This window comes from Scophthalmus maximus, chromosome 5 (assembly GCF_022379125.1).
Source record: "Scophthalmus maximus strain ysfricsl-2021 chromosome 5, ASM2237912v1, whole genome shotgun sequence".
NCBI lineage: Eukaryota > Metazoa > Chordata > Actinopteri > Pleuronectiformes > Scophthalmidae > Scophthalmus > Scophthalmus maximus.
In genome coordinates, this window is record NC_061519.1 from 5,328,400 (window position 1) to 5,342,952 (window position 14,553).

The following is a 14,553-nucleotide window of genomic DNA, read 5'->3' on the forward strand; positions in this document are numbered from 1 at the left end:
TAAATGAGGAGGAGAATTCAAGGAGCGTGTTTGGTGGTTAACATTTGGAGCAGGACCCACGGAACACGTGGAGCAGCTTTCAATGTGTGGACCTGACTTTGGGGCAGCTCACCAGGGCCTGTGTAATTTGAAACCTGGGTAAGTGCCTCTATGCCAGGCAGTTGGAAGTGGAACACATCAGGCGTGGTGACCCAACCAGTGGCGGAGTGGCCCGGCAGCAGTAGCCCTCATCTGAATGAGGACTCACTGGAGCGAAGGCAGATCCCTTAAGACACTCTCATACCACGCTTTGCTGGCTCTGCCCCCGTTGAAGCCTGCGCCAATGGAAATCATGTTAGTACCCGGCTGCCGGCAGCTCTTTTACAAATGTCAGCCTCGGAGCAGCTACTCATCGCTAATCTCAGGGTTTAGGATTCAAAAAGCCAAGAACAGAGAGTTTCTCTCAGAATGTTTCCTTCAATACACAGGATAAGGAAATGTTACCATCACGAATGTCTCACAAACTGCTCCATGGATTGCTTTGAAATTCAGTACGGGCATGGTGGTCCTCAGGTGATCTCTAGCCAGGAGTTTTAATGAATTAAAACTTTTCATCTTGTGGAACATTTTGGTTGTTGATCACATACCTGCGAAACTGTTCCAACAGCAAATGATAACATGCTTCACTCATTTCAACTAAACATTTAGCTAATCCCTAACTACAGCCGTTCAGAATGGCTAGTGTTCATTCTAGACATGTGAAGATCTTCGAGTGTTACATTTACTGACCACATGAAAACTGTTACCGATAACACAATTGTGTAATGGACATATTACCGGATATAGAAGAGGGTAAATGAAGAACACATACTGTGAAGAGACAAAGGAATCTGTTGATAAGAAAGAAAGAAATCATATTTTTGTGACACATCAGTAGCAGACGAATGACATTATATTGATACTGATACATGGGAAATCATAACATCAGTGCCATCTGAGGGTCTGCAGGACAGCAGGCACTGTCCCCTCTGTGTCTATGCTAAGGGAAACGTCTACCCCATGAGTTTCTCCCAGAGAATCGTGGTGAGGCAGCACCATCTGCAGGCCTTGATCTGGTGTAAAGAAATGAGTGAATGATTGTTATTTAAATTTGAACTGTGGAAAAGACAAAAGCTTTTTCACATTGACTGTAAAAACTTAGAACAAAGGTCTAATACGTGCAGGTTTTTGGATACCAATGCAGTTCACGGGATTTGTTTCATGGCAAGGTGGAAAATCATGGGGAGACAAGTTACATTAGCTCAATTACTGAAGCAAGAGGGAGTCGTACCACTGTCACAGTCAAAGGGACTTTGACCTAATATATACACCCATAAATGAATTCATTAAGCATTAATAAAGCATTCAGTTCTAACTTAATACACAATTACATAAAAGATGCCTATTGCCACACAGCTCAGCAGGAGTAATACAGAACACAAGGAGTCGTGTCATCTGATGTGATTAGTCATGCACTATGATGATCCGTCTCTTCTCCTGCAGAGATTAAAACCTGCTGTGGTGTGAGACAGAGCTGGAGCATTCCCTGAGGTCAAATAACATTCATGTACACATTCATACTGAAGATGGTTACTTGATCATACTCTCCCTCCATAAAGTCTCATGATTGGGTGCTTTGGGTTATAAGTTAACCAGATGAAGGCTGTGGACTAGTTTGCACCACAGCTTTGTGATCGTACTGCATCTGAATAGCATTTAACCCTCAGAGTGGTCAGACATGCATACATATACGTCACGCAACATGAAAAAAAAGGATAGACCTTCTCAAATAGCATTGAGACAATGTAAAACAAAATATTTTTTGCCCTTTTTCCCCCCCAAGTAAGGGATGGGCAAATATTTAAAAGGTATCAGCTTCTATGGCATGTATGGATTTTAATCACAGGACTTAGCATAAATACTACTTCCACAGATACGTATCTATTGATCCTTCTATGGATATGGTGTCTGTATGGATAAGGATATATATATATATATATATATATATATACACACACATACATGAACCAGATTATTTATTACCATCAACACCAAAACGTCCTCAAATGTTTGCAGTAGATAAGTTAATTCGCACCAGTAGATCCAGCCGACTCAGGCCCGTCTCTGCTCAGCAACTGTAAAGTCTGACAAGGAAGCTGATTCAGGAGCAAATCAAACGGTGACAAAGAGTGTGTGATAAAGTACTGAGTTTATTATAATAGTCAATGGTTGCCACATTACAAAGTTATCAAATGGAGGAATGGAGGATGGGACACAGTCTGTAAAACAACATTAGTACTTACAAAATAAAAAGAAACATGGAAATCCATGATTAAAAAGTATCGCAGATTATAGAGGGCGCTCCTTTGATTTGACAGCTTTTCGTTTCCTCTGCGCTTCTCTACAGCAAGCCCTGTCTCTTCAGATCCTCGTAGGTCTTCTTGTTCACCACATTCCCACTCGAGTCCTCATACTCTTCCTGAAGGCGTGGAATAAAAACATAAGTCATGGAATAAACATGGAAATTGTCACTTATTTCCCAAATCAACTGTGTTGACTCCATCAGTGTGGACTCACCTCTGTGTCTGGCTGCCATCGCTCCAATGCCTTCTGGGACTTCAGTTTCGCCCAGACTGGTGCAAGAAACAAAAGGTCAATCGTTTATTTAAACGAACTTACAGAACTCTTTTAAAAAATCCCAGATGTTGTGATGGTGATTCGGCAGACTTACGGGAGACGGCGTCTTCGATCTGAGTGACGTTGGCGAAGTGAGCGGTGTTGGGGATTCCAAGGCAGCGCATACCGTGGGCGTGTCTCCATTCCTATAGAGCACAACATCAAAATCCATTTCAGTTCCACACTCCAACGTCTGATGTCACAAGCAATGTACCGTGTCTAAAACAACAACAACATACTGCAAAGTGTCTCTGGAAGGCTTTGGGTCCTCTGTAGGTGTAGTTTCCACAGATCTCACAGTTGTAGTTGATGTTCAGCCCGTGGAGTTTATACAGCCAGTATGGAATCGGCTGGAGGGAAGAAAACAAATTTGTTTACCAAGTCGGGAAACGGAAGTCATCGATGAAAAGAACATACATAGGCAGAGCAATGTGAGGTTTTCTGTGCCAGTTCAAATGAAGTTTAAAACAATGAACACAACATGGGACAGTGGACTTCAGTTTCATGCATCAGTGTGAATGTTGGACTTGTGTTATGTTTTGCGGGAGAACTGAAGAACATTCGCAGCCTCACCTTGCCGTCCCAGCCCAGCGGCAGGTTCTTGGGGTTGTAGATGATTTCGTTGTCTTCGTCTTCGCTCTCGCTCTCACTGAGCTGCTCCTCCTCCTCCTCCTCACGCTCCTCGCCGGTCCTGGCCTGCTTCCTCTGCACGTTCTCGTGAGTAAGCTGCCTCTGCTCCTGTAACCGGGGACGACACATGTCAGAGCGAGTGCTGACCGCAACACATTTACAAGAATCCAAGAGCAGAGGATCTGTTCACTCACCCCGAGGACCTCCACATATTCGTACACTTGAGCCTCCAGGAAAGCGATCTCCTTGTTACGCTCTGTGTCTCTGCAGGAGTGACGGATAGAAAATGGTGAGGGATTATATAACCGACACCATCATGAATCTGTGTGAGCGCTGCGCCCAGTCTTTACGCTTTTCTTACTTTTTAGGCCCTTTGGCTTTGGGATTCTTGGCGAACAGTGAAGGGTCCAGGGATTCCAGGGATTTGCCTTTGGTGCTGAACAGCCTCTGAGCTCTCTCCTCCAGAGTCCTGCACAGATCACACAGATTCACACATGGAGCAAGTCACCCTGTCCTCAGCGAACGGCCTGATGTCTGTGGGGCCTCAACCTGTGTCCAGTGACAATGGTGTGCACTGATAGTTGTGATATTAATATGTATTGAGGGGTGGTGTGGGTTAAAGGCGTTGTGGCTGCACTGCCATGTGGGTTTCTGCTCCCCCAGGTGCCGCCCTCCAGCAGACGGTGGTCGAGGGCGTTCAGACACACACCAAATACATCACCTCCCCACACACACACACCAATTACATCACCTCCCCACACACACACCAATTACATCACCTCCCCACACACACACCAATTACATCACCTCCCCACACACACCAATTACATCACCTCACACCCACAGTCCAGTTGCATTTTATTTACGAACATAAAACCCACTTAGTTTATTTTTGCTGATCAGCGCTTAAGCCCATGTTCAAATAAAAAACATTCCCACAGAAGAAACAGGTTTTCCAGTTTCCTCCACAGTGCACATTATGATCCAGTGTTTCCCCTAGGTTAACTGGTTAAAATCTTAACCATACCCATCCCTACCAACAAGGAGGTTATGTGATTGGTTCTGTTTGTTTATTGGTTGGCAGGATTATTTAAAAAAGTTATGGAGCCTGTTGTTTATCTGTATTCGCCGTGAAAACGATAACATTCGTTCAAAGAGAGTTTGAGAAAGAGCTGACAAACTTCTGTTATGTGTTTATAATGACGATTTCTCTGGTACAAAAATGGGAAGTAAATAACGACAAAAGCAAACAAACAAACATTGATATGGACCTAGAATTTAAAAATGGGAGTGTCCCTATACAGCTACAGTGTTTCTTGATGTAAACAACATGCTCACCCCCCACACTTCAGTCCCAGCGCCATGAGAGCAGACTTCAACCTGTCCAGACCCAAAGAGGCCAACTCCTGTGTGAAAGAACAATAATAAAAAAACATCAGTCGAGGCATGAATGAGCATTCTGTGTATTCATATTCAATAATACATTTTCTAAACGTCCTATTTGTTTTTCTCACCTCCCAAGAAGAAAAGGCAGAAAGGTCCAGATGAGCTCCGGCGTGTGTCAGAGCACTGCTCGTCTCTTTCTACATTGCGGAAAAACGAGGTGAGGACACAGACATCGGATCAGACGACGTGAATAAATACAATACCAAACACGTGAAGAAGATGTCGGCAGAACATACCGGCCAGCCCGGGAAGGTCCCGTTGTCCCACTTCTTCTCAAAGTCCAACAGCACTTTGCCGTACAGCTCGTTCTGGTCCAGCAGGGGTTTGACCCGGTCGGTGTAGTCCTGCAGGTATTCCAGCAGCATCTCCAGATACCTGCAAACAGAAAAATAAATGCAGTGTACACAAGTGTTCCCAAAAATGATTTCTGTATTTATAGGTTAATTTATGTTAAAGTGTTTGTGTTTCTGATAGGTTGTGTTTGAATTAATTATTTGATGATAAACACACAAGGTGAAACATCACGATTTGCGCTCAGACTGACTCGTGATTGGTTGAGCATGTGTATCATCAGCAGGACCTCAATACTGTAAAGACACTGGCTCCTAATTATGGCAACAGGAGGAAGTGGCAACGCCAAGTCCATCTTTATATAAAGTGTATGGTCTCAACAGCTGGTTATATGCTGCCTTCCATTGGGCTTGTGTTTACTGGGTTCACAATGAGTCTGTATGATCACCGACGGTAATATATATTAGCATCCATGTTGCTGTTGCCTAGCAGCAGTGTTCTCACAAACTTAACACCAAGTACACGACTTCACACAACCGTTACTTCTGATGGGAACGAGCACGATGGACCTACTTTCTGTATTCAGCATTTTTCCTGTCCTTGGGGATGTCGAACAGCTGGTCGAAGGCCGACAGGTACGTGATGTACTCAGGTTTCTGCACAAAGAGACAGCAGAGTCACCGGTTCAAAAAAAAGATCTAGGTTTAAGTTTAAAGGTGAAGAGCAATATGATGCAGATTTAAAGGATCATCACCTCGGCTCCCTTCAGGTTGATGTACTTCAGATAGCAGTCGTGGAGGTCGAGGTAACGGCCATATCCTTCCTCATCAGTGAACTCCACCAGGTCTGTGGAAGAGAAATAAATACATTTCCCTCCATCACCATCTATTACAAAACACCAATCTGTCTGAAAATATGGAGTCACTACATTTTACAGGACACTGTAAAAAGCTTCAGTTTAACACAGTCCTCTGATAATCACCTTTGTAATGACCAGTTGTCTGAAAGTAATGATGAAAGATTTGCTCAGCCTGGCCATGATTAAGCCACAGAGTCTACTACAATGATTTGATTTTATTGAACTCACTCTGAGCCTCCTCGCTGGGGTTGTCCCTGGCCTTCATCAGCTCCTCGAACTCCACCGACATGGGAATGGAAATCTACGAGAAAAACCCACGCGACAGCGTTGGTATTGTTCAGCTTCCAAAAAGGATCACAGGGCGCAATCAGGACAATTCATAGAGGCCAACTACCTCATTCGGATGCTTTCTGTGAAACTCCTTTATGTGTTTCAGTCTGTTGTAGAACTCTGCAAACTCATTTGGTCCCGAGATGGCAGCGAGCTCGTCCTTCCTCATTCTGTCGGTGAGAAAAAGAAGCTCTTGTTCAATGTAGAACGTTAAGTGACTTTAAGGAAGAAATTTACAAAGTAATAATAATTCTAAAAGGAAATGTGGCTGAAAAGGTTGAGCCAACACAACAGATTGTATGAACCCTTCTCACAGACATAGACACATCACTGGAGCAGTTTAATCATAGAAGAAAGACTTACCCATCTTTGTCTTCATAGGAGTCCCTGATATTTCCACTCACTTCCATATACCTCTGTCAAAAGATGGAAAGGACGTGTTCATTTTCACGTTGAAAGAGGCCATGACTCTGACTTACTGAAATAACCCCTGCTCTATCGATGGTACATGGAGAGAAAATACCAAACAGGGCGCTTGTCAGACCAAAGTCTCTTCACCCTCCAACATCTTACACTGCAATACTTCTTCATTTACTTAAAGGTTTATCTTTAGATCCCTGTGAGTCATGGTGCTATAGTACATGCAGTCCACAGAGGGGTGATATTTTATTCACGTTTTCATTTTAAAATGTGGCTGCTGAAGAGTACTGCACTGCAGCACAGACTTCATCGATCAGATGGTAGAATATTACTTTATTAAGAGCTGTTAGGTGCATCACGTGCACCCCGGATATTCCAGTAGATTTGGCCAATAACGTGCAACGCTTTCAGTTAAACTCCATTCAAACACATTTGCTTTTTTACATAAAATTTTACATTTAAGTGATGGAATCTCTCTGTGCTGCACTCTTCTCGTAGCAGGACCATCTCAGTCTAGTCATGTAAATAACTTTCCCCCCTAATGTTAAATGATTCGTACTGATATTCACCACACCAACACGTTAACAGTAACCTAACAGAAGGGTTAGCTCTCGAGCTTCTAGCGCTATAGCCAGCCGCTGTTCATAACACATCAACACTCTTTGCTTACATCCAACATGGCCCTTGTTCGGTGGTCAGAGTTGATCTGTTCCCGCAGCTGCAACAGAGACAGACGAGATGCGGGTTAAAACATCAGTTTAAGTTGCAGGCGTTTCTAAGGTTCGCAGTGTTTGGTTAGCACCGGCGCTAACGCTAGCATAAAGCGGTTAGCTTTACCGTGGACTTCTTGTGTAACATCTCCTTCGTCTTAGCATCCATTAGCCTCTCCTTCTCCTCGTGATAGCGACGCTGTTGCTCTAAAATACTCTCCATTGTCTCGAAGTGTGTTGGACGTTGACTTCAGACCAAGAAATGGCTTCAAACTGACCGGTACATAAAATGAAAGAAAGTGGCCCCCGCCGTTTCGGCTACGTTTATTTTCAATGGCGCATGTTAGCGGAGCTACCGTCCGTCACCGTACTCGGCGTAGAGAAACACGAGCCACGCGAAAGGTTCCGCAGCGCCGACTTGGTTCCACACAAACAAAAAAGACATCTGTATTTTTAAAATGTCAATTTATTCTTTCACCAGATACACTTAAAATATAAATAATGAGATAATCTGGAGTGGTTTAATGGAGTTCTTTATATGTATGGTCACTTAAAATATGTATGGGTCTATCTGATTTTTACTGTTGATTAACTAGCCACAGTGCTTTAGATAAATTGACTGATGGGGTCAACATCTGGCCCATGACATCATGTATTAGTATTTCTCCAGAGCTCAGACATCATTAACAGCTCCACTGCTGTTTGTTGTTACTGTACATCATTGGTCGTGCCTGTAGAATCTTGATGTACACTTTCAGAATTAGATCGATTGTCATGATGATCGACATGATTTCCCTCTCATGTCCTCGTCCTTTGTAGTCTGCCACTATCATCACAGCCTCGCGTGACGCTTCAGACAGCAACACGCACTGCGCGCGCTCACGTGGGAGCGCGCACGGACGCGGTCTCATTTGTCAAGTTTCGGTAGAGAGGAGAAGACCGGAACGGGGACTCGTCAATTTCAAAATAAATGACTTTTGTTTGCTCAGATTCGTTTTAAACAAACAAACATCAGAACACATGTGCGAGATATTCTGATTCGTGGCCAAAAAGAGAGAGAAATTGTTTGCATGATAATAATAATTATTTCCAATTGAATGTGAGTCATTCGTGAGAATCACGATTTTCTTTACAAGAACAAAGACGTGGCAAAAACGAACAAACTATGCTTGTTAAACTAGTAGACCGAACAGCCGTTGCTCCATTTAGACATTTAAAACAGTCAATTCATAGATTTAGATTCAGTTTGCAAACTCTGCAATTTGGTGAACTGTACGTCCACCAGGATAAAGATAGGAGTTATTGTGATCAAGAAGATGCAACAAATAAGACATCTATCAAACTGCATTCTTTTGGAAGACATTATTTGTCATAAATAACAGATGGATGGACACTTTTTTTTTGCATTATGTAAATGTGTGCACATAAATAACGAGTTTCTGTCCTGATGTAAACATGATTCATCTTTCTGGAAAATAGTGCTGTATATTTATTTTCAATATCTCTCCTCTGGAATGTAGTCCTGCAGTCGGGCTCTATTTGCAGTGTGTCGCGTGTGACAACATCAACAACAAAAAGAAAAGGGGGGGGGGGGGGGGAAATACTTTTTTAAAGCTCGCTCATCCGTGCTTTTATTTTGCCAGCTACAACCGGAAACGACGCGTGTAGGCTGGCGTGGCCTGACAGTCGCGCTCCGCCTCACATTCTCCACCAGTCGGTCGAGGCAGCGGACGGGAAGCAGCGGACCGGACGGACAGAGTCGAGGATCACGGAACATTAGCACATTTCTCCCGCCGCTGCGCGTCCAGCCTGCGAACAGAGGTGAGCCGCCCGCCGACGGCAGAAAGGTGCGTTAAGAGGGAGCGAGGGAGGGGGCGTCTGGCTGGCGAGGCAGCGAGAGAAGGGAGAGGGGAGGGAGGGAGGGAGGGGGGGGGGGTCGAGTCGGTCTTTTGTGCGGGAGCAGATTGTGGTGGTCAGTGAGCTGAGCTGAGCTCCGGCGGCGCGCAGGTCTGGATGTCGGACGTGTTTGTGCCCATCGGCGTCACCTCGCTCACACCGAGGCAGCCTGGATGTTAACTCCCCATCAATAAGCCTGAGACACGGGGACCGGGTGAGGAGGAGGAGGAGGAGGGGGGGGGGGGGGGGCTTCCTCCTCCTCCTCCTCCTCCTCCTCCTCCTCGACGTTACCCCCGACGCGTGCCCTCCTCTGTCTGCAGGAGAGCACGCCTCCCCGAGCTCCGGCCGAGACAGCCGTCATTTAAACCCTCTCCCCCGGTAACATGTCAACTCCGCCGGCCGGTCGGTCCCGCATCGCCCCTTATCGCCCCGCACCGACATCACGCGTGACATGTTTAGCCAACAGCGCGAACACACTGTCACAGAGCTGAGATGTATTTTATTTCTGTATTTCTCGAAGAGCTTCGGGATTATTTCAAGGTAAAATAGATTCTCTCTGCTCTAAAGCAAGGCAGCATTGAGTCAGCTGCCACATTTTAATAGGGGAATCTGACATGTCTGTGTCCTCACATAGGAATGTGTGTGTGTGTGTGTGTGTGTGTGTGTGTGTGTGTGTGTGTGTCTCTGTCTGTGGGGTGTGATTTTCTCTCAGGCCTGCTCAGCCACTAACACACAGACTGTAAATATAGAAATGCTTGGTTGAGGTGTTTTTGACAGTTTCCCACCTAAAGGGGTTAAAAACCTCCCTGGTGGCAGGAGGCCAGGCCCCTGAGGCCCCTGTCCTATCTGTGACACCTTTTACTCACACCGTGTTTGTCCTCAACTGGAGTCACGTCGCTTCCCACACAGTAATAACAGCGCAGCCTGCGATGGGCTCCAGGACCTAACCTCTTGGAATGATGCCTGACCCATGTAACCCCCCCCCTCCCCCATATCAGCCCACCAACAAGATGCAGTTAATTACCTCAGATAGCTGGAGTGTCAGAGGCGGAGCGGGCTTCGCCAAAGCCGCCGTCATCATCATCATGTCTGTCGAACCGTCTGTCCTCGCTTCTGCCCAAATTTCACATTCATGTCAGAGGAAAAACGTCCTCACGTGTGCTCATCTGTGTCATACATTTGACTTGAAGCTTAGGGTCGACAGACGCTCACCTCTGGTGATTCTGAGGGTCGGTGTTTAATGTTTGACACTTTTTAGGCTTCAGATATGAACATATTAACGGCTGCTGTACTCAGTGATCAATCTGTGATCAGTGATCAATCTGCAGTTTCTTCTCTGGATTTAATCATCGTGTTGTGGTGTGTAAAGTGTCAGCAAACTTTGTAAAATGCTCATCACCGTTACCCAGAGGCAACAGTCCGTAAAAAACTGGAGATTTTTCATACTTGCGAAGCTGGAACCGGTGTATATCTCCAGTATTCATTTGCTCTAATGGATTAATGGACAGATTGTCACGGCTCAGAACTTCAGCTTAGCAAAAATCTCATGATCGTGCAAATATAACTTTGATTTGTGTGATTTCCTGAGATTTCCTCTGTATATAAATGGCTTCATAAATCTACCGTCTGGCCACGTGAGTTCTGGGGCTTTGGGAAATTGCATCTGGCATCTTTTTACTGTCTTCTGGTGTTTATGAATCAGAGCATGAATCACTTAGTTTTAATAAGTAGTAAGTTGAATGCTCTTTCTACACTGTCTGAAGATTGATGCGACTATTAGCAGATACAGGAGCTCAGAATTTTAGGCATACAAACAAAGACTCATTGAATATTTTATGATTTAATATACCCAGGACTTATGATCATTGTTGGCTTAAAAATTATTCACAGATGAATAGAAAAAAGTAATCCACAGATAATTAATGGATTAAGAAAATAATAGTGGCAGCAGTTAGTCATAATCATGTCGGGTCATTAACATCGTTCCTGTTAATTACAGTGCATTCTGTAAGAAAAGCATCAATCATTGATCAGACCCGTCTCGATGAGAACAGCTCTCAGGTCGTGTGTTTCCTTGTACACACTGCATGTGCCTTCACGCCGCCTGTGTGTGTGTTTGCAGTGTCAGCATGTCCAGTGAGGTGCAGCCCAGGCCGGACGACAGCCCCAACACCAGTGGGGGAAGCTCGGATGCCGAGCAGAGGGAGGCGGCTCCTCCGGAGCAGTCGGGCCCCGAGCAGCGGGACCAGACCCAGCCCAAGAAGAAGGAGGCCAAGATCTCCAGCAAGACCGCCGCCAAGCTCTCCACCAGCGCCAAGAGGTAGGTGGTCACAACTCCCACCGTCTTTACCTTCCTCTGCCGCCTGCACTGCATCGATCGCTTTGTGTCGCTGCTCAAGGTTCTCACCCACCACTTACTCGTTCTTTTTTTCTGTCCTTGGTGCCGAGCTGCTGCGTTGCGTATTGACTTCAGTAGAAATCATTCAGTCGAAAATATTCTGTGCTTGTGTTCACACGGTAAATCGTTTAGCAAATCAGAAGAAAAATATTCAGGAAAAACCCAAGTCGAGTCGTTTTTGATACCCAAAAATACAGAAATGATGTCTCGGCTCAATGTGTCATGGGTGTGGTGTGGGCATAACATATAAAAAAACAATCAGAGTGCCACCTCCCATTCCCTTTTAACTGGGGGGGGCGGGGGCATAATCTTTGTTAGGATGTGCACACTTGGTGTTGCATCGGTTCGTTCCTATGATGTTGTAGTAAGTCGTGGTTTATGGATTTGAAAGAAGAGAGCCTAAGAGAGGTCAACCAAGGGGAGTTGTGTGATGAAGGAATTTCCCCTGCAGTGATTTAGGTCGGCTCAACAGCACGGTGTGCAGCATTAGCCGCATTTCTTTCTCTTTTTTTACTCAGATGACTTCATTTATTTGATTTTGTGCTGTATGAATAAGCTTTATTGTTAGGCTATTTATATTATAATATGATATTACTATATTTTCAGATGTAACCCTCTACAAAGCAGTTTCTATCCAGGATTTGTGTGTGTGTGTGTGTGTGTGTGTGTGTGTGTGTGTGTGTGTGTGTGTGTGTGTGTGTGTGTGTGTGTGTGTGTGTGTGTGTGTGTGTGTGTGTGTGTGTGTGTGTGTGTGTGTGTGTGTGTGTGTGTGTGTGTGTGTGTATATGTGTGTGTATATGTGTGTATATATATATATATATATATATATATATATTTCTGGCATCAATGTCATTCATCACAACACGATTACAATAAGGACAAAACATTGAGATTTTTTTTGTTTCCTTTTCTGACATATCCAAAAGTACCCAGAGGGATTATACATGCAAACAAAGGCTCATTGTAACAGACGTACAGTGTGCTGCAGAGGGCCGTACATGAATCTGTTACGGAAATATGAATCAAAGTGTCACACAAGAGCCTTCCTGTTGTTTTCACACAGGAGCAAACCAAGGCTGTGAACATTCAGCACACAGGCATCGAAGTGTAAAACAAGAAGGACCGTGCCTCGTGGTAAAGGGAAGAAACAAAATGTGAACATAGCCGTTGTTGTGGCTCGCGTGTCAATAACGCAGCATCGGAATATTGTGGTCAGTGCCATAGCTCTGAGCCAACACTTCTCTACTTTCCCACACTGTTATGAAGGGAGTGATTGTCGGCTTCTGAGAGTAAAAAAAAAAAATCCCTCCCAATTTTAATGTTGGAAAAGTTTGGCGGGAGCGGTTTTCAGGCCCCTGTTCCACCACCTGACAGGCATTTTGACTGAGGCACACACACACACACACATCCCAAATAGGCTATGTGTGGGAGAAAAACAAGTGCTCTTCTTTTCCCACCGTCCTAAAAACTGTACAGTATTATTTCAATGGTGCAAAACGAAATCCCAACTGTCGACCTACACTTGCCATCATACAGCGAAGTTCTGCGATGCCTGTCTTTCTGTGTCACAAAGTCCCGGGGTCCCGCAGGACCACTCCAGTGAACGTCTCTTGATTTGCTCTCGTAAACAGTCTGCTCCGGGATATCTCTCCTCCGGCACAAAGGAATACGATTGCCTGCGCTCACACCTTCAGTCACGTCCGACGGCGACGACTTCTTATCACCAGAGATGGCTCCGACATAAAAAATAGGGACCTCCAGGGTTACCGTTTTATAGGAGGGTTGACAAGCATAGTTGTTATTTAGCTGCTCTCAGTGCTAGTTCACATTTTAAATCACCGGCCGCAACACACTGAAGCCAGCGCTCCGCATTATGAGAACTGTGCTCAGACGATATTGACTTATTTTCAGAGGCATGCAGAATGTAATAGTTCGGTTCGCGCAGTGTCCCGAGGGATTATTGAACGAGCAACGAGCCGCGGAACGTTAGAAGAAGGCGAGTGTTTGGTTAAAGAGGGCCGCGCAGGAGCACGATGAAGCCACGGCATAATCTGAGCTTTTCCCCTTCGGGTTCCCGAGGCCTCATTCGTCGCAGCACTCTCCCCTAACAGGTCCCCGGCTTCAGCTGTCAGAATGTGCCACCTCAGGAAATACTGCAGACAAAATTACACGGCGATCGTTCATGCTGAGAAGGACTCCATAACTGTGGAGATTGTATTACAGGCTCCTTTGCAAATGTATGTCTTTTTTTTTTTCTTCCCTCCCCTCCCTTCCTCGTCTTTCCCCGAGTGAGTCGTGTGCAGTCATTGCACCACAGAGGAGAGTTTAAAGGAAAATCCATGGACTCTCATGAAGTGTGGCAATTGGCGCTACGTGCCGACGTTCCTTTAGCTCACGTTGTGTTGTTCAATTACGGGTTGCAAATATCTCACGCTATCCTAGCTACTTTCTCTTAACTTTCCAAAAACCGACAATCTGACACCCGTGACCTCTTGAGGCTGGTCGGAAGGACCTCTCTATTATCCTCTGTTTTTAAAGGATATCATGTTCTGTGATCACTAGCTTTCCCTTTCACATCAGGTATACTAGTTTTTGATTTCCACCGTGGCTGGACAGCACGTCTCATGAACTGGTCCTGACCCTCCCACCCACTCATCCACCCGCAGAGCTTGAGTCTCAAACAGAAGGAGTTTTGCTTTGGCAGTTTCCCGTTTTTCTTTGATAGACAGTAGAGATACAGACGAGACACCGAGTGGGAGAGAGTGCGATGAAATGCGACAAAGCTTCCCAGGCAGAATCGAAATGGAGACGTTGCAGTTTTATGTTATGCATCTTAAGTTACCGCTCGGCTTCCAGACAACCAGTGATTTGAGCCTTAA

At 45.2% G+C, this 14,553-nt stretch overlaps 2 protein-coding genes across 3 annotated transcripts in view; one reads left to right on the forward strand and one right to left on the reverse strand.

Moving 5' to 3' along the window:
* Nucleotides 1-2,208: 2,208 nt before the first annotated feature.
* sf3a3 (splicing factor 3a, subunit 3) lies at nt 2,209-7,751 on the reverse strand. Its single transcript, XM_035635001.2, has 17 exons — nt 7,508-7,751; nt 7,341-7,388; nt 6,614-6,666; nt 6,315-6,420; nt 6,149-6,221; nt 5,816-5,907; nt 5,635-5,717; nt 5,007-5,145; nt 4,839-4,907; nt 4,663-4,730; nt 3,686-3,793; nt 3,519-3,588; nt 3,268-3,432; nt 2,934-3,044; nt 2,750-2,840; nt 2,596-2,651; nt 2,209-2,497 (listed from the first exon to the last, which is right to left on the reverse strand). Exons 1-17 carry the CDS (start codon nt 7,601-7,603, stop codon nt 2,420-2,422), a joined length of 1,506 nt encoding a protein of 501 aa, XP_035490894.1. The 5' UTR covers nt 7,604-7,751; the 3' UTR covers nt 2,209-2,419.
* Nucleotides 7,752-9,050: 1,299 nt separating this feature from the next.
* The window catches only part of LOC118310570 (ubiquitin-conjugating enzyme E2 E2), a 47,763-nt gene continuing 42,260 nt past the window's right edge, over nt 9,051-14,553 (forward strand). The window contains exons 1-2 of one of the 2 annotated variants that reach the window (XM_035633609.2): nt 9,051-9,201; nt 11,399-11,596. In XM_035633609.2, coding sequence (XP_035489502.1) covers nt 11,406-11,596 — 191 coding nt within the window. In that variant the 5' untranslated portion in view covers nt 9,051-9,201; nt 11,399-11,405. Of the gene's footprint in view, nt 9,228-11,398; nt 11,597-14,553 lie in introns of both variants that reach the window. The other variant, XM_035633611.2, reaches the window with a different exon arrangement.

What these genes read in the sequence shown, in the direction of transcription:
- sf3a3 (XM_035635001.2), bottom strand. Translation starts at nt 7,603, where the DNA reads ATGGAGAGTATTTTAGAGCAACAGCGTCGCTATCACGAGGAGAAGGAG. An exon ending in GGACCTTCCCGGGCTGGCCG is followed by an intron (nt 4,908 to 5,006) that starts GTATGTTCTGCC and finishes TCCGCAATGTAG; the next exon opens with AAAGAGACGAGCAGTGCTCT. An exon ending in CTGCCTTTTCTTCTTGGGAG is followed by an intron (nt 4,731 to 4,838) that starts GTGAGAAAAACA and finishes TCTTTCACACAG; the next exon opens with GAGTTGGCCTCTTTGGGTCT.